At 45.5% G+C, this 23,776-nt stretch overlaps 1 protein-coding gene across 1 annotated transcript; it reads right to left on the reverse strand.

Annotated features, from left to right (window-relative positions):
• Positions 1-186: 186 nt before the first annotated feature.
• On the reverse strand, positions 187-14,908 carry LOC122470326 (2'-5'-oligoadenylate synthase-like protein 2). The gene is made up of 6 exons (XM_043557798.1): positions 14,504-14,908; positions 8,838-9,126; positions 7,439-7,614; positions 2,941-3,182; positions 2,320-2,461; positions 187-852 (listed from the first exon to the last, which is right to left on the reverse strand). The coding sequence occupies exons 1-6, from the start codon at positions 14,699-14,701 to the stop codon at positions 337-339; spliced, it is 1,563 nt and encodes a 520-aa protein (XP_043413733.1). The 5' UTR covers positions 14,702-14,908; the 3' UTR covers positions 187-336.
• Positions 14,909-23,776: the final 8,868 nt, after the last annotated feature.

The raw sequence follows: 23,776 nt of genomic DNA on the forward strand, positions 1-23,776 counted from the left end.
TTGAGTCCCACCACCAAGAACTGACTCGGGTGAATCCGACATAGTTGTTGAGATTCACAGTCATGGAGGTATGATCCAGCATTCAGTGCTCTGGAGATGCAAGGGTTTGGGCACATCTGGTGTGTTTTGAGAGTGGTGAGGCGAGATTAAGAGGTAAGCAAGGGCTAAATTGTCAAGGACCCTGAATGCCAAGCAAAAGAACTTGAACTTTATTACATAGGTAATAGGGCCATTGGAGGACTTCACGCAGGGGAAGGGTCTATTCATATTTATGCTTCAGAAAATCACAGTGGCCTGGGTAGAAGGGGGTGGATGGGGGAAGAGGGCCATAGAAGTCTATATCATGTACAACCCGACCGTGGGCACTCCTAGGGGCCTGTGGCTTCTCCTGATGAGCATGATGGTGTCACAGTCTTTGATCTGCAGGTCTGAGAGGCTGCAGTGATTCCTCAGTTTCCGATTCTGGAACTTTAGTATCTGATCCTCCACGTAAGGTCCTTCGGCCTCCTCAATCTTCGCTTTCAAGGCATAGATAGAGTCGTCAGGGTGGATGGCATAAGGCTTGCTCTGGCCGCTAGAGTTCTTCACGAAGACCTGGATCTCGGGAGGGAAGGTCTCCAGCACCCGGATGCTAACCTTAGAGAAGATCCCGTAATGGGCTAACGTCCGCTGGCTACTGAGCAGCTGCCGTTCCCCTCCCGGCTCCTGGAAAGAGAGACGCTGTTGCCCTCTGAGGCCAAACGTCCTCTTGATCTCCGTTTTCATCTTCCAGATGGGACTGTAGGGGTCCACCGACAATATCCAGGCCTCCTCTCCTGTCTTTTTCACCATCACCTGGACCTCTCTTGCTGGCTGGAAGGGAAGGAGGAGCAGACAAGGATATGTGATGGTCGTGGCTGTTGCCTCCAAATCCTCCTCTTCTTGTCTACCGATGATATGATGTATCGCCTACCAAGACACTTGGAGTAGAAAAAGGGGCTATCGATGATTATCGCAGCCAACGGGTATAAACCAGGACTGTCCCAGGCAAAACAGAACATTCGGTCGCCCTAGGCTTACAGGACCACTGGGTCACCCTCTGTCCTGTGACTCACCCTGATCAGAGTAACAAGTGGCAACCGTTCTCCAAAGAGCCACTCCTCCTGTGTGGCGTTATTCAGAGTCCCCACCTGTCACAGGGGGATAACATTTGCACCTGCCCCACAGGTGCATCATAGGGTTGTTCTAGGTTAAACAACCTAACAGATGTCAGGCACTGGGCCATATGTTCAAGGATATTCACTGTGATGGCAAAAGTCTGGGAGCAGCCTAAAGAATCTTTCAGTAGGGGGGGGTAGTGGTCATAAAAACTACGGTACTTTCATTCACTGCATCATGCATGACACAGCTGTTAATCCAGGGTGACCCGACGTTCCTGTTGGTCTAGGGCAGTCCAGGTGTATGTGCCTTGTCCTGGCATAATTAGCCTCACCCCATCTCCTGCTCAAAAATATCCTGGTTTGGACTTCATGTTTTATGGTTACGCAGATCTGCCTTTGAGGCCAACCTCAGAATTTTCCCGCGGGATGTGACATGTGGGAGGGGCAACAAGATTTCTCTGGGAGTGGCAGGTTGGGGAGATGAGCTCTCAGATGAGCTAATAGTCCGGGGCTTTGAAGCCTGGATTCCTATGTAGTGTTCAGACCCAAGACTGCTATGATGGTTCAGGAAAAGCTGTGCCCAGGGGCCTTCACCACCGGTATGGTTGTCTGTGGTCAAATCCTGTGTTCCTCACTGACTGTTCTGGTTGCGTCTATTAAGTCTCTTTCTCTTTCTTTTTTTTTACATCTTTTTCTTTTTTATTAATGTTAAAAAATTTTTTAAACGTATTAACTTATTTGGAGAGAGAGAGAGAGACAGTGAGTGGGGGAGGGGCAGAGAGAGGGAGAGAGAGAATCCCTAGCAGGCTCTGCATTGTCAGCCCGATGTGGGGCTTGAACTCATGAACGGTGACATCGTGACTTGAGCTGAAACCAAGAGTTGGACGCTTAACCGACTAAGCCACCCAGGTGCCCTGAACCCTCTCTCTCTCTTTTAAATGCTTATTTGTTTTTGAGAGAGAGACAGAGACAGAGTGCAAGCAGGGGAGGGGCAGACAGAGAAGGAGACACAGAATGAGAAGCAGGCTCCAGGCTCTGTGCTGACAGCTCAGAGGGGCTCAAACCCATGAACCGCAAGATCATGACCTGAGCCACCCAGGTGCCCCTTGAGGGGATTCTTGGGGAGTTGACAGGCGGTCATCATTGAATCATGACTGGGGGTTGGGGACAGTGACTGTACCTGTACAAGCCAGCCCTGGCTGGGGTCTTCATTCCTACAGCAGGCCTGCCTCAGGCAGTGAGCAGCCTCTTTGGCCACGAGGTCCCATCTCTTTTCCTTTCCCAGGTTGTTGGTAGGGTCAGCTGGGTCCAGGATCACTGGCCTGGGAGAGAGAAAGGGAGTGAATCTCCATCACACTTAGGATCCTGGCCTCTGTCACTCAAGTCTATGGGATCGTACATGCTTGTGTAAAGGGAAGCCTTCCTGCAAGCTCAAGTTCTCGGTTCATGATTGGATTAGGTTACAAATTGTAACCCCATCCGAGTGAGCCTCGGGGATTCTGCTTAGAATTCTAGGACAAAGGTGTACTCCCTCTTGCAGTGGAAGGGAGGAGTTCAGATGAGAAGACTAGAAAAGATGGAAGTCATGAAGAGATGAGCCTGAATTCCAAGGTAAACCCCCCCGGGAAGGGCAGATTTCACAGAATGGGACCCTGAGGACATAGTGAACATCTGGATCACATCACACCTGAAGCTTCCTTCATCTTTGGACTTCTCAGTTACAAAAGCCAGTAAGTTCCCCTTAGTTTGAAACTCGCATGAGTTGGGCTTTCTATTCCTTGCAGCTGAAAGTAATACTCACCTGCATTCCTTCAACTGTTGTTTGATGTAGATTCTGACAGTCTCATTTTGGAAATCATAGTACTTGGTCCAATAGACGCAGATGTCTTCATAATCTATGAGGAGTTCCATCACGGCTCTAAACCCTTCATCCAGGTTGAAGTTCTCACTTTCATCTGTACCTATTTCCCAGGCGTAGATGGTCAGTAGCTCCAGTGCGTACTTTGCGGGCAATGCTTTGTTTTGATATTTAGGTTTCAAGTACTGCAGGGTTGAGGGGTGGGGAGAGGGAAAGAGAGAGGGAGGGAGGGAGAGAGACAGAGAGAATGGTTTTGAGATTGCTACCCTGGCAACTGGGAGTTTCCAGGTCCCAGTAATATTCTGTCAACTTCAGGGGTGCCTGGCTGGGTCAGCCAGTGGAGCATTGACTCTTGATCTTAGGGTTGTGAGTTCAAGCCCCATGTTGGGTATAGAGCTTGCATAACAATAAAGAAATAAAATAACTATTTTGTCAACTCCATTTTACATCTGGATTATGTAGCACATCCATGAAATCTGAAATGAGCCCAGCAGCTTGGGCTCTAGATGGATTATGTCCTGGGGCCATCAAAATTTCAATGAAAGAGGAAACTGAGGCCTCTCATGGACCTTCTGGGTCAGTGAGTCGGAATGGGGGAGGCAATATAATATAGTGTATATGGAAGCTAATTAAAAACAAAACACATCGACACACTGAAAACATAAAATCGGAACAAACTGAAAGATGGAGAAGGTGTAATCATGGGAAATTTTCAGTGCCTCAAAAATTAATTTAGAATTTATTGTAATTACAATTAGCATCCCACTGGTGTTTTTTAGTGGGAGAAAAATGATCTTAAGATTCAAATACGGGAATAAATGCTTAGGAGACGCAAGAAAATTATGAAAAAGAAAAACAGAGAGGTTGGTATTTGTTTTCTCAGATATGACTTAGAAAGCAGTTGTCCCCCAAATGGTGTGTTTTTGGTGTCAGTATAAACCGTAGCCAAGTGTAACAGAACAGAGTGCCCAGTGGATACAGAAATTTAGCAACCGGTAAGGGTGATGAACAATGGGAAAAAAAATACATAATCCAACAAATGATGCTGGCACGACTTGTCAGCCAATTTGGAAGAAAATAAAGATGATCCCACTGTCACACCAAATACCAAAATAGATTGCAAATGGAGTAAAAATGTATATGAGACATATTAGAAGAAAATTAAAAGACCACCTACACGCTGCCGGCAAGATAGAAAAACTACAACCCAGAAAAGTCAGCCCTGTTTGTGTAGTTTAACAATTAGAAATAACTGTATTGTCAAAGATACGATAACTAAGGTCCATAGAGGAGCGGTCGATTGGTAAAAATATTTGCAACACATGAGAAATAATGGTAAATATTTACAAAAAGTTCTTTCCATTGATAAGAAAATGTCCCAATGGGAGAAGATGCAAAATACATGAACAGGTTAAGTCCCCAAAGTTCAACTCCAAAGGTCCGTAAGCAAATGCGTTTTTGTAAAGAGTGTACCATAGAAAGAGTACACGTGATAGGATTCCACTTAAGTAAGCTCCAGGCATGAGCTGTGTGAACACAGATAAAAAGAGGGGCGTAAGGCATAGTCTCCAAAAATGTTATTAGTATCATCTCACGCATCTTATGTAAATTTAACAGATTTTTTTTTTAATGTTTATATATTTTTGAGAGAGAGACAGAGCATGAGTGGGGGAGGGGCAAAGAGAAACACACAGAATCTGAAGCAGGCTCAAGGCTTTGAGCTGACAGCACAGAGCCGGATGTGGGGCTCGAACTCAGGAACTGTGAGACCATGACCTGAGCCGAGGTCGGACACTCAACCATCTGAGCCACCCAAGCACCCCGCATTTCATGTAAATTTTGCCTTCTCTCTTATGCTTTTTTTTCCATCACTTGAATTTTTCATGAGCCCAATGTAACATACAAATAATCAGAAAAAATAATTGTTATTATGAAAATTATGATTACGAAAAAAATTATTATTATTTTAAATGTTTTTAATTTATTTTGAAAGAGAGAGAGAGTGAGAGAGCGGGGGAAGAGCAGAGAGAGAGGGAGAGAGAATCCTAAGCACCCCCTACACTGCCAGTGCAGAGCCTGATGCGAGGCTCAAACCCATGAACCATGAGATCATGACCTGAGCAGAGATCAAGAGTTGGACACTTAACCGACTGAGCCACCCAGGAGCCCCATGAAATAAATTATTATTGTAAAAAGCCAGGTGGTATTGTTGATTAAGAGCACACAGGCAGGCACCTTTGTGTTCAAATCTCAGCCCAACTTTAGCCCTTGAGCCTTGGCTTTTTCATCCCCGAAATGGGGCTGATGAAAAATACATACATTACAGTGCTGTTGGAAAGACTGAGAAAAAAATATGCAGAGCACTCAGCCTAGACCACGGCAGACAATTAATGGTTGATACATAGCGGGGCGTCTGGGTGGCTCAGTCGGTGAAACGTCTGACTTTGGCTCAGGTCATGATCTCACGGTTTGTGGGTTTGAGCCCCGCGTCGGGCTCTGTGCTGACAGCTCAGAGCCTGGAGCCTGCTTCGGATTCTGTGTCTCCCTCTCTCTCCGCCCCTCCCCTGCGTGCACTCTGTCTCTCTCTGTCTCTCAAAAAATGAATAAACGTTTGGGGCGCCTGGGTGGCGCAGTCGGTTAAGCGTCCGACTTCAGCCAGGTCACGATCTCACGGTCCCTGAGTTCGAGCCCCGCGTCGGGCTCTGGGCTGATGGCTCAGAGCCTGGAGCCTGTTTCCGATTCTGTGTCTCCCTTTCTCTCTGCCCCTCCCCCGTTCATGCTCTGTCTCTCTCTGTCCCAAAAATAAATAAACGTTGAAAAAAAAAATTAAAAAAAAAATGAATAAACGTTAAAAAAAAATTAAAAAAAAAAAAGGTTGATACGTGGTAGCTTTCTTCTTACTGTTGTATGAAATGCCTGAGGTCTGAAGCCTGTGGAAAATCACATTTGTGCATGTCAGGAACCATTTAATTGTCCTTTAGAAACCAAGAGGCTGCGACCAAGGCACGGTGCGTTAGAAGTTAAGAGAATATCTGCAGAGAGAAGGCAACAATCAGCAAAACTAAAAGGCAACTGACGGAATGGGAGAAGACAAGTGCAAACGACATATCAGATAAAGAACTTATCAAACTCAAAACCCAAAAAACAAATAACCCAGTGAAGAAATGGGCAAAAGACATGAATAGACACTTCTCCAAAGAAGACATCCAGATGGCTAACAGATACATGAAAAGATGCTCAACGTCACTCATCATCAGGGAAACGCAAATCAAAACCACAATGAGACACCACCTCACACCTGTCAGAACGGCTAACATTACCAACTCTGGCAACAACAGATGTTGGCGGGGATGCAGAGAAAGAGGATGTCTTTTGCATTGTTGGTGGGAATGCAAACTGGTGCAGCCACTCTGGAAAACAGTATGGAGGTTCCTCAAAAAACGAAAAATAGAACTACCCTATGACCCAGCAATTGCACTAGTAGGTATTTATCCAAGGGATACAGGTGTGCTGTTTCGAAGGGACACATGCACCCCCATGTTTCTAGCAGCACTATCCACAATAGCCAAAGTATGGAAAGAGCCCAAATGGCCATCGATGGATGAATGGATAAAGAAGATGTGGTATATATGTACAATGGGGTATTAGTCGGCAATCAAAAAGAATGAAATCTTGCCATTTGCAACTAGGTGGATGGAACTGGAGGGTATTATGCTAAGTGAAATTAGTCAAAGACTAAAATCATATGACTTCACTCATATGAGGACTTTAAGAGACAAAACAGATGAACATAAGGGAAGGGAAACAAAAATAATATAAAAACAGCGAAGGGGACAAAACAGAAGAGACTCTTAAACATGGAGAACAAACCGAGGGTTATGGGAGGGATTGTGGGAGGGGGGGATGGGCTAAATGGGTAAGGGGCACTAAAAAATATATTCCTGAAATCATTGTTGCACTATATGCTAACTAATTTGGATGTAAAAAAAAAAAAAAGTTAACAGAATAGAGCAACAACAAAGAACAGCCACAATAATGCAAAATGCTGTCCAACTCCCTACAATTCAGTTTCCAATTACATCACTTGCCTACACTATTTAGCTCTATTCTTTTTTTTTTTAATTTTTAAAAGTATTTATTTGTTTTTTGCGAGACAGAGGCGGGGAGGGGCAGAGAGAGAGGGAGACACAGAATCCGAAGCAGGCTCCAGGCTCTGAGCTGCGCGCACAGAGCCCAATGTGGGGCTCGAACTCACGAACTACCAGATGGTGACCTGAGGCGAAGTCGGACGCTTAATCGACTGAGTCACCCAGGCGTCCCTATTTAGCTCTATTCTGAGATGGCTTGTTTCCATTTTTTTCTCTTAAAAAAAAAAATGTTAGCGTGTATCTGCCCTCCTTGTCGTCCCTGCCCCTCCCAGCCCGGTAGCCCAGCCCCACACCTGCAGGTACCAATGTTTCATCAGTCGCAGAAGGTTCTTCAGCTTGACAGGGCGACTTTTCACAAAGTGCCTCTGCAGCTCTGTGAAGCTTGGCGAGAACTCCCCAGGGTGGCCGCCACTGGTTATCAAATCTTCATAGATTTCCGGAGATGGTTTCGAGTCCGGGCAAAAATTTCCTGGGAGACAAAAGAACCTGTGTGAGAAAATCCACTCTTTGAGGAGAGGAAGATGGGCAATAAAACCACGAGGTATCCAGTGGACATGAATTGTCTCCTGCACGAACAGCATTATGTTTCCCGTTTTCCAATGGAAGCTTAGAGGGTTTGGTGGCCCCCTCAAAAGTCACATAGATTTTAAAGAACTCCCATTGACCAAAGACTTAGCATGAGTCAGACACTGGGTTAAGCTCACGGAATCCTTAGAACAGCTCCATGCAGCAGGTAAAATTAAGTGGACCCATAGGGAGTGCCCTTTTTGAGGCCCAAGCGTGGTCAAATGTTGCCAATTTCCTATGGTTCAACCTGACATTATGCCATTTGGCAGGCTGGTATATTGAGTCTTGGAGGTGTTAGATAGCTTGCTCAAGGTCGTACAGTTAGTAAGTCTCAGTGCCAAAATTTGAAGACATTAAGAGCCCTGGTTTGTTTGTTTTTTTAAGTTTATTTATTTTGAGAGAGGGAGAGCACACACTTGCGAGTGTGTGGACGGAGAGAGAGGTAGAGAGAGAATCCCAAGCAGGCTCCACACTGTCAGCACACAGTCTGACTTGGGGCTCGATCTCACAAACCGTGAGCTCATGACCTGAGCCAAAATCAAGAGTTGGCCGCTTAACCCACTGAGCCACCCAGATGCCCCAAGAGCCCGGTCTTTAAGAATGATTCCGACCTAGGGGCGCCTGGGTGGCTCGGTTGGTTGAGAGACCGGCTTTGGCTCAGGTCATGATCTCATGGTTCGCGAGTTCGAATCCCGTGTCGGGCTTCTACTGTCAGTGAAGAGCCCTCTTGTGATCTTCTGTCCCCCCCTCTCTCTGCCCCTCCCCTGCTCACGCTCTCTCTGTCAAAAATAAAGAAACATGAAGACAAAGATTCCAAGCTAACTCCAAAGACCCTGAAGTGCCTGCTTGCCCTGGTGTTTCCCAGAAGGTCAGAGAAGAGTCTCCTCCCTGGGTTGGGTGGGAATCCAGAAGTTCCCTAGCTCCCCGGCAGCGGGACATGGAAACACATAAGTTTATGGAAGGAATTAATCTTCAAGGTATACCGCCAGTCCCAGCCCTTCAGGGAAAAAAAGGCAAACTCCACTCTCCCCGCTCTGGCTTCCACTTTCCCAAACCTCCCCCAAGGCCAGGTTGGTGGAGGGCCCCTGCCTAGTTTCTCTGGCCCCGCCCCATTGTTGTCTTTACTTAGAGCGTCATAGGCTGGGAGCACATCCACTCCAATGGCTTCACTGTTCTTCCTGGCCTGGACGTGGAAGGACAGGGAGCGGGGGACCCTGGACGTCTCTCTCTGCGGGACCATGGTGATGCTGTAGGCCAGGCTCCTGCCATACTGAGTCAGTCTCTTCTCGATGAAACTGATGACAGATGCACGGTGTTCTGCCTGGTCTTGGAAGCTGGGGAAGCAGCTCAGGAACAAGACCAAGTCCACGTCGGAGCTGTAGTTCAGCGTCGTTCCCTTCCCGGAGGATCCACCCTGGGGAGGACAGTAATGTTGGAGCTTCACCTCCCCTGGGGACTGAAGCTTTGAGGCTGGGGTGAAGCCAGGGGCCTCATGTTAGGCTGTCTACACAGGTACCAAAAGGAGCTCCTGGTTTCCTCCGTACATGGTGGCCTTTGCCGACCACGTCTTTTCATTCATTTAGAAAAATTAAGTACATGATAAACAGTTCAAAGAATATAAAGGAAACGTAAAACCCTCCTGTACCTCAGGCCCTAAGCTCCTTCTGCAGAGGCCCCCACAGTTACCAGCTTCTTCTAGCTCATTCCAGAGATGTTCGATGCCTAACTGCGTGCCGTCCAACATGGTAGCCAAGAGCCACATGTGGCTGCTTAAATTTAATGTATGCTTATTTTTAAGAGACAGAGCACGAGTGGGGGAGGGGCAGAGAGCGAGAGAGGGAGACACAGAATCCGAAGCAGGCTCCAGGCTCTGAGTAGGCTCTACCTACCAGTGTGTAGGTAACATATGTGTTCATAGAACAAGGCACAGCAGTAGCCTTGAAAGATGCATCGCAAATCTCTCCTTCTGGGGGCGCCTCACGATGTCGCCGTTTGTTAGTTGGAGCCCCGCGTCAGACTCTGTACTGACAGCTCAGAGCCTGAAGCCCGCTTCAGATTCTGCATCTCCCCCCACCTCTCTCTCTGCCTCTCCCCCACTCATGTTCTGTTTGTCAGTCTGTCTCTCTCAAAATTAAATAAACATTAAAAAAAATTTTTTTTTTAAATAAATCTTTCCTGGAAAAGAAAGAAGCAGGGAAAAGGAATTCGGATGTCATGGACAAGCATCGAAATCCCGGTACAAAGTGAGGATGGGGTCCCCCTACTGGAGGGGGACTGAGAACGGAAAGTCCTGCCTGCCCTTAGTTCACCTGCAAATGATCTTCCTCTTGCCTTGTCCTTTCCCCCTACTTAGTGCCGATGCAGTTGCAGGGAATGAACTAGAAAACTACATGTTCTTAATATTTGGTCAAAAGAAACCTCAACAAGAGAAGGAGAAAATGTGTCCTCTTCCGCCAAAGTGTGGAAAGGCAGCCACTGTCCTATGGAATGTTATATATATTGTTAAGTTTATATATATATATATATATATGTGTGTGTGTGTGTGTGTGTGTGTATACACTTATGTATAAATATGTATATGTATACTTATGTATGTTTATATATATATACACACACACTTATGTATAAATATATATATATTTAAATAAAGTTTATTTATTTGTTCCCCTGTCCTGGGGAATGTTATTTTTAAAGACTCAAATTTCGGGGAGCTTGGGTGGCTCAGTCGGTTAAGCGTCTGACTCTTGGTTTCGGCTCAGGTCATGATCTCACGGTTTGTGGGTTTGAGCCACACGTCGAGCTCTGTCCTGACCGCGTGGAGCCTGCTTGGGATTCTGTCGGCCTCTCTGCTCCTCCTCTACTCACCCTCTATCGCTCTCCCAAAAATAAATATTAAACATTAAATATCGCTCTCCCAAAAATAAACATTAAAAGAAAAATAAAGACTCCCAAATTCCAGGGGTTGTTGCTACGTCTGAGGGGCTGTGTCTGCTCCTTGGCTGGGTAAACAGCGCTGAAATGAACATGTCCTCTGAGGAAGGGGGATCTGGGGGTCTCCTTCAGTAGGCAGGGAAGGGGGCTGGCTCTTCTCCCCCGCACAATAAATTGATTTTTATTTTGAAATGACTACAGGTATGCAGGAAAATAGTTTAGACAGGTCTGCAGTTTCCTCCCAACGATCACACCTTATCTAAATATAGCCAGGAAATCAACATCGATGCAAGGCATATAGTTCTAAGACATTTTATGCATGTGTAGATTCCTACAATCACCACTGAAATCAGGATGCAGAACTATCTCATTGTATTTCCTCCTTCTGCTCTTTTAGAGACCTAACCACCTGCCCCCCCCATCTCTAAACCCTAGAAACCACTAATTTGTTTTCCATTTCCATAATGCTGTCATTTCAAGAAGGACACAAAGGCAATTGTACTGTATGGGACTTTTTAGAAGCCGGCTTTTTTGTTTTCACTGAGCACAGTGCTTTTGACATCCATCCATGTTGTTCCATGTACTGCTAGTTTGCTCCACTATAACCACCTTTGTTATAGGTTGTTATTTGAGTTTTGACTTCGGTCCCAAATCTGCCTAATGTTGTTTACTTTTCAGAGTTCTTAAACACTTGTTTTTTGATGTCTGTCCAGAGTTTTAGCTATAATTTGTGTGAGTTGGTAAGAGCCTTACTTCATCTGGGTTGGTGCCAGAAATTACTTGTATAGTTTTTAAAAATCATGGGGCGCCTGGGTGGCTCAGTCGGTTAAGCGTCCGACCTCAGCTCAGGTCATGATCTCGCGGATCGTGGGTTCGAGCCCCACATCAGGCTCTGTGCTGACAGCTTGGAGCCTGCTTCAGATTCTGTGTCTCCCTCTCTCCCTCTCTGCCCTTCTCCTGCTCGTGCTCTGTCTCTCTCTCTTTCTCTCAAAAATAAACGTTAAAAAAAATCATGAGGGGCGCTTGGGTGGCTCAGTCGGTTAAACATCTGACTTAGGCTCAGGTCACGATCTCACGGTTTGTGAGTTTGAGCCTGTGAGTTTGAGCCCCTTGTCCGGCTCTGTGTTGACAGCTCCGAGCCTGGAGGCTGCTTCTGATTCCATGCCTCCTTCTCTCTCTGCCCCTCCCCCACTTGTGCTCTGTCTCTCTCTACCAAAAATAAATAAATCCAAAAAAAAAAAATTTTTTTTTTTTTTTTTTAAATCACATGAGGCTGGGGCGCCTGCGTGGCTCAGATGGTTAAGTGGCTGACTTCAGCTCAGGTCATGATCTTGAGGTTCACAGGTTCGAGCCCCACATTGGGCTCTGTGCTGACAGTTCAGAGCCTGGAGCCTGCTTTAGATTCTGTCTCCCTTTCTCTGCCCCTCCCCTGTGCAAGCTCTGTCTCAAAAATAAATAAATGTGAAAAAAAATGTTTTTTAAATTACGAGGTAATTTTGATCTCAGGTTCCCATGTAGCCTTGATTTTGGCATCGGGTTCCTTGACCTGAGGAAACAGAATAGTAAAAGGAAGAATATAGATGTCAAAGGATGGCCGTGATCAAGCACTGCAGGGGGTATCTTTGCAAAAGTTACTGCTGGTCCCAGAAGACTCTCTAGGTCACTCGTGGTAGGAAATCCAATGGTATCGGTACATTTAACTCAAGAAAGTCACAGTCACCACCATATAGATAGACGGAATCACGAAAACTAGATGCAACTTAGAAAGTCTAGTGCTTACCAAGGTCCAGAAAGGCAGAGAGAAGGAAGTGTTGAATTGATGCAATGTAACCTCTTCCTTCCTCCTCACATAGAAACAGAAACATTCGTTACCAACGTGTGTCCTTTTTGCAGTTGCTGGTTTACCAGTGTTTATCCAAACAGGGCGTTTAACTCCATAAACATTCCTTCTAGGCATTTCTGGTACAGCTCAAAATACTTGGGACATAGTTATTCCAGGAGTATTGAAACTTCTGGAAATAAAGATCATTGAGAGAACAAGAGGGAAAGGGAAAGTGATTTTTTTCCTTCTTCTTCTTCAAATAGTCTCCACTTGACACATACCCCTAAAAGTGAGAATGGGAACTTCAGGGCAGGGGTATTCGAAGTAACATAAATGGCATGTAGAAAACGCAACGTGCATCGCCAATGGAAACACAGCACTTTCAAATTCATGGAAGAACTCTTTTTGCGACATATGTTAAAATACTTGAGCACTTTCAAACCCACCCTTCAGAGAATATTGTCCCATTTCTGGTTCTTTCTTTTTTTTTTTTGGTTTTCGGTCCTGAAAGCATACATTACAGTCCCTCCAGGAAATTCAGCTATGTGGAACAGGCAGAGACCGGCGGTGCAAAGTTTGTATCTTTTTAACTAGAGAGTTTGTAACTCTTGATTTCCATTTTGCAAGCTCATGCTATGCTGGTGACACCCCTGACTCTTTGGTTTCCACCCTTTATTTAAAGATTCTTAAAAAAAAAAAAAATTCCTTAAAGCCGCAGGTCCTTCCTTTGGCAGCCATACCACCCCCAAGGCAAAGCCTGATTTACTTAAGTAAATTTTAGATATATGAAAATTAAGGGAAACCTCACAAAATGGGGTCTGAGACCAGAGGGGGAGGCCAGCAGGAGGAGCGGGACCACTCAATATCAATTGCAGGAATTGTCAATTACAGACCCCAACAGAATTGTAAACAGACACATCAATTGCAGTGCCCCGCCCCCCCCAAAAGATGCACGTTGCATTTTCTGCAAGGAACCGACTAGACTACCCCTGCAACTCAGCCAATGAGAAAGTCTCATTACTCTGACCAGCTTTTCCTTTAGAACAATCCCTCCCACCTTCCTCTTCCTTCCGGTAAGTTCCTCGTCTACTTTGCGGTGGGACTTGTTTATTATGGTTTTGCATAGCTGGCCTGTGTTGAGTTGCCGTTCTTTGTTTTTCCTGAATAAACTTATTTTGCTGGTAAGGTAATTGGCTACTTTATTATTATTTTTTAGGTTCATAGATATCTTTCATCTTAGCAAAATTAGCAAAACCTAGCCTGATTGATGGTCAAGGCACTTTTGACTTAGGGTGGTATGTTAAAAGTTGTATTACAATTTAGTACTTTCCAGGAAAAACCATGATATAAGTGAGTGTTGAATTACATGGTCAGTCCGTTTAATCCATTAAGTACTCCTAATTGCTAGGTAGATTTTTAAAAAAAATATTTATTTATTTTGAGAGAGACAGCAAGCTTAGCCATATTTTTCCTGCCACCCCGGCAACCAGCTTGATCTCAAATAATCATCATCATCCCTTACCATCCTTCAGATTTATAGGATGATTTACTGTATAAAAGCACTTGCCCACGCGGTAGGGTCCCCTCCCTACGGGGGAAAAAACACCTGAAGGTAACCTGGCTATAGGCATATATGACAACATCCCTCACAACCTTGTAACATGAAACCACTCAACCAGACTACACGTTTGTGTGTTACCATATATGGGAGACAAAGAAGTAAAAAATATATGAAAAACTACGCCACGTGGCATTGGGGGCTCACTTCTTCCAGTACGAACCCAACTGATCAGTGACAGCACGAATAAAGTTGCTTCCTGTAAAGCAAAGCCTGGGTGTCACGACTCTCTCTGCGAGAATCCTGCTACACCCACACTTTAACTCATTTATTCCTTATAACAAATCTAGGTTAAAGACGGGGTGGGGGGTGGGGGTAATGAGGCTTCCAGAGATGAAATAACCTCTCCCGCAAGGTCACATGGTTTCCAAGCGCAGGGCTTGGGATTCAAGTCCCCCACTCAAGTTCCCGCTGGCTCACCTTCACCACCTTTAACACCCTGACTTCCTGGTCTAGAACCAGCTCATCGTGGAAGCATCGATCCCTGAAGAAACGTTCGATCCTCTGCCAGGCATCCTTCACTTCCTCCTTCCAGTCCCCCTCGGGCTGAAGGCTCCGCTCCACAAAGGCGGACAGCATGTCTGCGGGGGTCTCATACAGGTTCTGGAAGAGCTCCATCTCTCCAGGACCAGGCTGTCCCTTGGGGTAAATTCTCTGGGCTTCTGCCTTGCCCTGTAAGGGGTCTAGCCTTTCTCTGGAAGGCTAAAGGACCGGGGGAACACATTCCATTCCTCCTCGGAGGCCTCAGGCCCAGAGGCGGTTCTTTCCCAGGCCTCGCTCACTGGGTTTGGAAACCGAAAGTGAATTTGCTCAGCTGTAATTTTCTTTCTGTTTTTACGTGATCAGGAAAAAAAAAGGGCTGAGTGTGGGGCCGAGCGCCCTCTGGAGATCACTCACTGACTGTCAGTTTGAGCGTTTCCCAGTGTGCTGGCCTTCCCGCCACCCCCCCCCCACCCCCCCCCCCCCCCCCCCGCCCCCTGCCCCAGGAGCTGGCGCCTTCTTGAGGGTCCTCTCTCTCCCTGCCTCTGTTAATCCTTTCCTTACTCAGGGCCAGGCCCAGGATGAACTGAGCTCTTTCTTTTCTAAGACCCAAAGTAAACACACCCTTCATTTGCCGTTTTGTTCCTCACATCCAGGCCAACGTCTCCCTTATCCCCAGGGTGTGCAAAAACTTGTCGGGGTCGGTGTTTTGAATTCACAGCCGCCCTCATCCAAACTCCTTCCACAAAATGCCAACAAAATGCCAGGAGGATTTTTCTTCTCTTTTTTTTTGTTAATGCCAAGGATAAGATTTGGCCATTCATTGAGATCGTAGGTATGGGGCACGTCTGGGGAAGCCATGGCTAGGAGGAGGAGACTGGGTTTTGGAAATACGGATGCTAAGGTGTGGTGAGGGACCAGGAGAAGCTGACTTCTGGCTGCACGGGCCACTCCAGGTTTTGTGGGAGGGAGAAAGTCATGCAAAGTGCCAAGCCCAGAGTCGGCCACACAGGGTCTGATGTGTCCACGGTACTGTGGATCTTTTTTCTTTTCTTTTTTTTTTTTTTTTTTTTTTGCCATTCTTATTCCCTCTTGTCCAGGGAAAGTATTTTTCCATTCTTACACATTTTAATTAAAAAAAATAAGGGGGCGCCTGGGTGGCTCAGTCGGTTGAGCATCCGACTTCAGCTCAGGTCACGATCTCACGGTTTGTGATGGCTCAGAGCCTGGAGCCTGTTTCCGATTCTGTGTCTCCCTCTCTCTCTGACCCTCCCCCGTTCATGCTCTGTCTCTCTCTGTCCCCCCAAAAATAAATAAACGTTGAAAAAAAATTAAAAAAAAAAGATTTACAAACGTGGGATTAATTTTCATATTCCCTGAACTTTGTCCTCTTCTATTATTCAATCTGCCAACTCAGATTACTCTAAGGGGTTCGAGTCCACTATTATTTTCTTCTTACTACTTCTAAAGGAAGAATTCACTGAGTGGAGAGAATTTCAGGTGATTGTGCATATAAAGCACTCAGCATAGTGCCTGGCGTATGTAAGCAATACATTAATGTTAGTAATCATTTGATCCATAAGAGTAAGCCAGCTTGGTGCCCAGTTCAATCTCAAAGCACTTTTATTTACCCCGACTTTTCCCCTAAGCCGCTCAGAATCCCTGGCCATCAATGCCAATGTTTAATTAATTAGGGATAAGAAACATTACAATAGCCAACAGTTTTAGTGCATCCCCCAGTGTCTAAGCACTTCAGCTTCTTTAATACTTTTATTTTTTTTAAGTTTATTTATTTGTTTTGAGGAGGAGGGGGGGAGAGGCAGAGAGAGAATCCCAAGTAGGCCCCATGCTGTCAGCACAGAGCCAGATGTGGGTCTTGAACTCACAACTGTGAGATCATACAAGAGTTGGGTGCTCAACCTACTGAGTCACTCAGGCTCCCCACAGCTTCTTTAATACATTTCTTTCTTTCTTTCTTTCTTCCTTTCTTTCGAGACAGAGCATGAGTGGGAGAGGGGCAGAGAGAGAAGGAAACACAGAATCCCAAGCAGGCTCCAGGCTCGGAGCTGTCAGCACAGAGCCCGATGCGGGGCTCGAACTCCCAAACCGAGAGATCATGACCTGACCTGAAGTCACAGGCTTAACCAACTGGGCCACCCCTCTTTAATCCTTTTAAACGAAGCTAGTGACACTCTTTGTGGAAAGGGTTCAGGGTTCCTGCCAAGGAACAGCCTTCCTCTCGCAACACCTGCCTCCCTCCTCGAGACCAGAGGGGGCTCGGGAGGAGCGGGTCAGCATCCCTCCGGGAGGCGGGCGGCTCCGGTTGGACGCCCTGCTGAAGGCGAGCACATTTTGGATATGCGTTTTCATTTCTCTTGAGTGTATACTGGGTCACACCGTAACACTGTTTCACTATTTGACCGCCCACCTGCCAGACTGTTTTCCAAAGCGGCTGCACCATTTCCTGGACGATCGATCGTTGTGGGCTGTGATTGCTCGCCATCCTCTCCAACACTTGACGCTCATCTGTTCTTCCGATGATAAGAGTCACCCTCTGGTGGTTGTGAGGTGATACCTCACTGTGGTTCTGAGTTGTCTTTTTCTGATGGCTAATGATGTTGGACATCTTTTCATATGATTGATGTCAATTTCTGTATCTTCTTTGAGATTGTTTAGTTCATTTCCTTTTTGTTTTCTTTTACAAAGATGCCTTTTATAGTATAGGGTTCCTGCCACTTCCTTCTTTCTCCTCCTAAATCCACTTATCCATTCTTTTATATTCCATGTTATATCATCCTGGGTCTGAACGTGAAATTCCTTTTTTATTTACAGGTCACTTTGTTATCATAATCCTTTACTAGCTTGGATTGCGATTTAAAAAAAAAAATTGAAGTCTTTTTATAATTGAATCATAGTAGTTCTTGATCCTAGATACAGGTTTCTTATCAGATTCATGATTTTCAAATTTTTCTCTATATTGTGGCTTGTTTTTTTTCACTTTTTAAATCATGTCCTTTAAATCGCAAGAGTATTACATTTTGCTAATGTCCAATTTATGCATAATGGAGTCTTACTAGTTAGAAATTATATAGACCTTAAGTCACATCCTCATCAATATTTTGGTTCTGTAAATTAAAAGCCAACTGTGAAAGGATCAGGGAAAGATTGAGATTAGTTCTAGATCAGAAAAAGTTCATTGGGGGTGCCTGGCTGGCTCAGTCAGTAGAGCACAGGACTCTTGATCTCAGGGTTGTGAGTTTGAGACCCACGTTGGGTGTAGAGCTTAGTTGGAAATGAAGTCTGAAAAAAAAAAAAAGTTCATCAGGAACATGTCAGTCCCCTGCGGAAATCCTCCGGTGGCTTCCTACCTCCTCGTCTGTGGTTAAAGTTTAGGCTTCTTCGTGGGGCTGTGGATCAAGGTGTCTCCGATTTCAGCCTGCCTCGTCTCTCATCACTCTCCTCCCTATGTTTTCATCGTTGCTGCCACTTCCCCAAACATCCCAGCCTTCGGATCTTCTCGCGATGAGCTCATTACTGCGCACCCCCCATTCCTTCCATCTGCTGAGTCCCAGTTGTCCTTTGGGAGCCTCCTTCCTCATCCCTGCAGGCAGACATTGTCCTTGTCTTCGTGCATCCTCCATCCATCACTACTGTCTGCTGCTACAAGGAGCTGGACCTGAACTCGAGCTTCCTGTCTGAGAGGCGCCTTCCATAGAAGGCAGGACGTGAGAGAGAAGTTCACGTGCAAGGCAGAGCGGGTTCCCTTGCTCACCGCTTGGTCTCGAGTGCCTGTTGGGTTGTTTGCTGAATGAAGGGTGATTGAAGTTAATTGGAAAGATCGTGAGGTCAGCGCACGTCTCGGATTATTATACACGTCTTTGTGGCCTGGGCTGAAGTAACGCGGAGTGATTCCCCTCTGCCTTTCTGGCACCCAAGTCCAGCTGTTGCCAAAAAATGGCTCAGACGTAAAACGAAGCGTTTGAAGCATTTGTCCAAGGGCAGAACATCCTCGCAGGTTCTCTCCCCTTGATGACCAGCGGTGACTGGTGCACAGCCTTCTCAGTAGGATAAGATGGCCAGGGAACATTTTTAGTTTGGTAGGACTTACCACGCCAAATGGAGGCCAGCCCTGCTGGTGTGGAGTCGGTCAGTACTGGAACTACCTCGGTGTATACCTGATAACGGGTGTAAACTGGGTTTTCAGGGCACACGCTGTCTTGCTTTTCATTCTTTTTTCCCCTGCTTTCTTGCTTCCCTCTGAGCACCTGAGTATTCCTTATTTTTTTCCTATGTTCATTTTTTTTCTTGTTTTCATGGTATATCTTTTTCTCATCCTTTCCTTTTTTAAATTAATAGACTTAAAAACATTTTTAAATGTTTATTTATTTTTGAGAGAGAGATAGACAGGGTCGAGGGGCAGAGGGGCAGAGAGAGAGGGAGACACAGAACCCAAAGCAGGCTCCAGGCTCCGAGCTGTCGGCACAGAGCCCGATATGGGGCTCGAACCCACGAACCCCGAGATCATGACCTGAGCTGAAGTCGGACACTTAACTGACTGAGCCACCCAGGTGCCCCCATAGACTATTTTTAAGAGCAGTATAAGCCTATGGAAAAATTGTTAAATAAACAGAGTTCCCATTTACCTTCTCTTTCTCAACCCCTCCCCCCCCGCCCCAGTTACACCTCTAATTAATATCTTCCATTCGTGTGGTGCATTTGTTATAATTGATGAATCAGTATTGATACATCATTATTACCTAAAGTATGTAGTTTACATTAGGGTTTATCTATGGGTTTTGAGGAATGCAGCTTGACACATATCCACCATTAACGCTACTATACAGGAAAGTGTCTCTGCCGTAAAAATCTCTGGGGCCCCTCGTGGCTCAGTCAGTGAAGCGTCTGAGTCTTGGTTTTGGCTCAGGTCATGATCTCACGGTTTGTGAGTTCAAGCCCCGTGTTGGGCTCTGTGCTGACAGTGTGGAGCCTGCTTGGGATTCTCTCTCACCCTCTCTCTCCACCCCTCCCATGTGTGATTCTCTCTCAAAATAAATAAATAAACTTAAACTTTAAAAAAAAAAAAAAAGCCAACAAAGTGTACAATTTTTAATTCCCACCAGGATACGATGTCGAGCCTCTTTTCATAAGCTTATTTGCCATCTGTATATTTTCTTTGGGATTGTCTTTAGGTCTTTCTTCTCCTCCTCCTCCTCCTCCTTCTGGCTTTATTAAAGTATGACTGACATATAACAGTGCCTAAGTTTAAGGTGTATGAAGCGATGATTTGACATACCTATTTATCGTGAAATGATTACCATAGTAAGGTTAGTTAATGCATCCATAGTAGGGTTAGTTAACATATCTATCATCTCATGGTTATATTTTCTCGAGTATGGTGACAGCTTGTAAGATCCACTCTTTCAGCAACTTTCAAGTATACAATACAGTAGACCTTGAACAATGCAGAGGTTGGGGCGCTGACCTACCCACACAGTTGAAAATCTGGATATACCTTTTTTCTTTAAAAAAAGTTATTTATTTTGAGAGGGAGGGGGGAAGAGAGAGAGAGAGAGAGAGAGAGCCAGCATGCGCATGAGGGGGGCGGGTGGGCAGAGAAAGAGGGAGAGAGAGAATCCTAAGCAGGCTCTGTGCTATCCGCGTGGGGCTGGACATGGGGCTCGAACTCATGAACCATGAGATCATGACCTGAGCCGAAACCAAAAGTCAGATGCTTAACTGACTGAGCCACCCAGGCGCTCCTGTGTATAACTTTTGACCGTCTGAAAACCACCAATAACCTCCTGTTGACCAGAAGCTTTACCGATAACAAACTGCCAACCACATACACATCTTGTATGTTATATGCATTACATATTGTATTCTCACAATAAAGTTATCTAGAGAAAAGAAAATGTTAAGAAAGTCATAAAGAAGAGAAAATACACTTTATGGTATTGTATTTTATTTGTCAAAAAAAAAAATCTGCCTGTAAGTGGACCCTCGCAGGCCAGGCCCATGTTGTTCGAGGGTCAGCTGAATTGTTAACTGTAGTCACCATGCTGTAGATTAGATTCCCAGGATTCATTCCTCTTACAACGATGAAGTTTGTACTCTTTGACTACCTTCGCGCATCCCCCCTCACCCCACTCCCACTGCCCCAATCTACTCTGTTTCTGTGAGTTTTTTTGTTTGTTTGTTTCATTTATTTATGATTCCACATATAAATGAAATCATACAGAACTTATCTTTCTCGGACTTATTTCATGTAGGATAATGCCTTTGAACTTTATCTGTGTTGTTGCAAATGGATTTCCTTTTTTCATGTGGCTGAATAATATTCCATTTTCGTTTATTATGGTTTTTTTTTTCTAAGTTTATTTTTGAGACAGAGAGAGACAGAGCATGAACGGGGGAGGGGCAGAGAGAGAGGGAGACACAGAATCGGAAGCAGGCTCCAGGCTCTGAGCCATCAGCCCAGAGCCCGACGCGGGGCTCGAACTCACGGACCGCGAGATCGTGACCTGAGCTGAAGTCGGACACTTAACTGACTGAGCCACCCAGGCGCCCCTAGTTTATTATGTTTTAATGTTTATTTATTTTGAAAGAGAGAGAGAGGCAGAAAGAGAGAGAGAGAATCCCAAACAAGTTCGCACTGTCAGCGCAGAGCCTGACGTGGGGCTCGATCTCACGACCGCAAGATCGTAACCTGAGCTGAAATCAAGAGTCAGACACTTAACAGACTGAGCCACCCAGGCACCCCAATATTTCATTTAACATATCACATTTTCTTTATCTGTTCCCGGATCCCCACTCATTGTAGATTCCAGATTGAGGGACCACATCTGTCTCACGGCTGGGTCCCCAGTCCCAACACCGTCATGGCCATAAACAGATGCTCTCAAGAAAGATTCTTTACTTTTATTTTTTTTCACATGAACTGTTTTGAAATAGTTTTAAAATTGCAGGGAAGTTGCAGAGGCAGTACAGATAGCTCCTGTATCCCCCCTACCTGGGTTCTTCCATTGTTATCACCTCCCGTTACCATGGTACATTTGTCACAGTGAAGACAATGCTGTTGTTTATTTCCATTAGATGAACTCCATACTTGATTTTGCCAATATCTGCCTTACTGTCCGTTCCCTGTGCAGGATCCAACCCAGGGCACCACGCTGCGTTTAGTTGTCATGCTTGCCCAGTGTCCTCTGGTCCGGGACAGTTTCTCCGTCTTGTTTTTCATGACCTTGACAGTTTTGAAGGGTACTCGTCAGCTCTTTTGGAGTATGAGCCTTCATTTGGGTTTGTCTGATGTTCTTGTCATGAGTTGGCTGGGAGTATGGTTTTTTGGAAAGAATACCACAGAGATGAAGTGCCTCTGTGCCTTCTCGTCCCTTAACAGCATGGTGGGGGGTGCCTGAGATTCACAGGACATTGCTGCTGACTTCTGTCAGTTAAGGTTGTGTGTGCCAGGCTGCTCTGCTAAATCACTGTTTCCCTGTCTATACTCTGTTATTTGGAAGCATGTTCTAAATCCAGCCCTCCTTTGCTTGAGGTGGGAGATGGGGAGGATTCAACTTCATCTCCTGAAGTGAGGAGTCTATTATTTGGAATTCTTTTAAAGGAAAATTTGCCTCTTCTCCCCCATTTGTTTGTTTGTTCATTTGTTTATATCAATATGAACTCATGTACATTTATTTCATGCTTTGGTTATAATCCAATGCTGTGTTACTAAGAAGTATTTTTGAATGACAAAAAAAAAAAAAGAATGAATTTAAGCATCTCAGCAACTCTCTGAGATTGGTACCATTATCATGCCCACTTTATGGATGAGAAAACCGAGTCCTAATGTCAAAATGACAGAGGCAACATTTGCATCCATCTGGGTCAAGCAAAAATTGTCCCACCTCCTTGGGGGAATGGCTCTCTGTTGGGTGACGGACAAACACTTCCCTCTCTCCAGAGTTCAGAAGATTCCAGAGCATCCGGGCCTCCCTTTCTCAATTATCTTCTTTCCTATCCCTTCCCCCAATTATGTTCTGTTAATTCATTTGGTCTTTTATAAAGCCGCTCTCACCAGAATGTAGAACAAAAATCACACCTACCAGTCCCCCACAGCAGTCACTTCTATCTTATAAGTTCCCTCCCTGTCCTTGTGAGGTAAGTGTTACGACCAATGTGTTTTCCATTCTATACATGAGATAGTTGAGGTCAATGAGCCCGAGAAACTTGCACAGGACCTACTGCTGGGAAGTGGCAGACCCTGTAGGGCAGAAGGAACAACACGTGAAACGACTCAAAGGCGACAACCAGTATGGGACATTTGGGCCAGTGTCTGCTGTTCATTGTAGAGTATTGATGTGTAGCACGTTGTGGCTATTCATATTTTCTACTCCTTTTGTTGTATGCTTCTAGAAACGTATCCATTTCCTGTAGGTTATCCCATTTGTTGGCATATAGTTGTTTATCGCTGCCTCTTCCAATCCCGTGCATTTCTATAGTGTCAGTTGTGATGTCTCATCTTTCGTTTCTTTTTAAGAACTATTTGACGCCTCCAGTGCGTTGATTCATGACTGAAGGAGCTCCATGAGGAAGGTTTGCTGTGCCCATTCTGTCTGTGATCACTCAGAAGGAAAAGATCAAGACAAATGGTCAGCTGGGAAAGCTGGCGTCCAAGATCGAGAACCTGGAGCCACCGTTGAGAACTACTCAACAGCTTAACTCAAGGATGCTGAAGGTCCAAGGTGAGGCACCTGTCCTGTCTCGGGTCCTGTGACTCACATCCGGGGACAGGAAGTAGGAATTGGCCCCGGCTAAGTAAGATGTTGAAACACAAGGTCCAATCAAATGTAGGTGACCCTTATAGACCAGACACTTTCCGGTGGGCAAGGAACGCTTTACCACTGTCCCAGGGGAAGGCAGGTGAGCTCCTCTCTATGCAAAGCTCCAGTTGGGGAACACAATGTAAGGAATTACAAGAGGAAAAGGCCAAGGCCCACCTGTGAGGAGCGGGTGTGCTAATGACACAATGTGAGAGTGGTGACCCTGCCCACCACCCCAATAGGCAATACAGCCCGTCATGACACCTGTACAGTCACAATGTACAGAGACCCGAAACTCCCCCCTCCTTTTCCTCACTTATAATCCTTCTTAACACCCCGCCAAACTTTGCATACGGCTTTCAATGAAAAACAATCATTATGCTTCATATTAAAATCA

The sequence above is a fragment of the Prionailurus bengalensis genome, chromosome D3 (genome assembly GCF_016509475.1).
Source record: "Prionailurus bengalensis isolate Pbe53 chromosome D3, Fcat_Pben_1.1_paternal_pri, whole genome shotgun sequence".
Classification (NCBI taxonomy): Eukaryota; Metazoa; Chordata; class Mammalia; order Carnivora; family Felidae; genus Prionailurus; species Prionailurus bengalensis.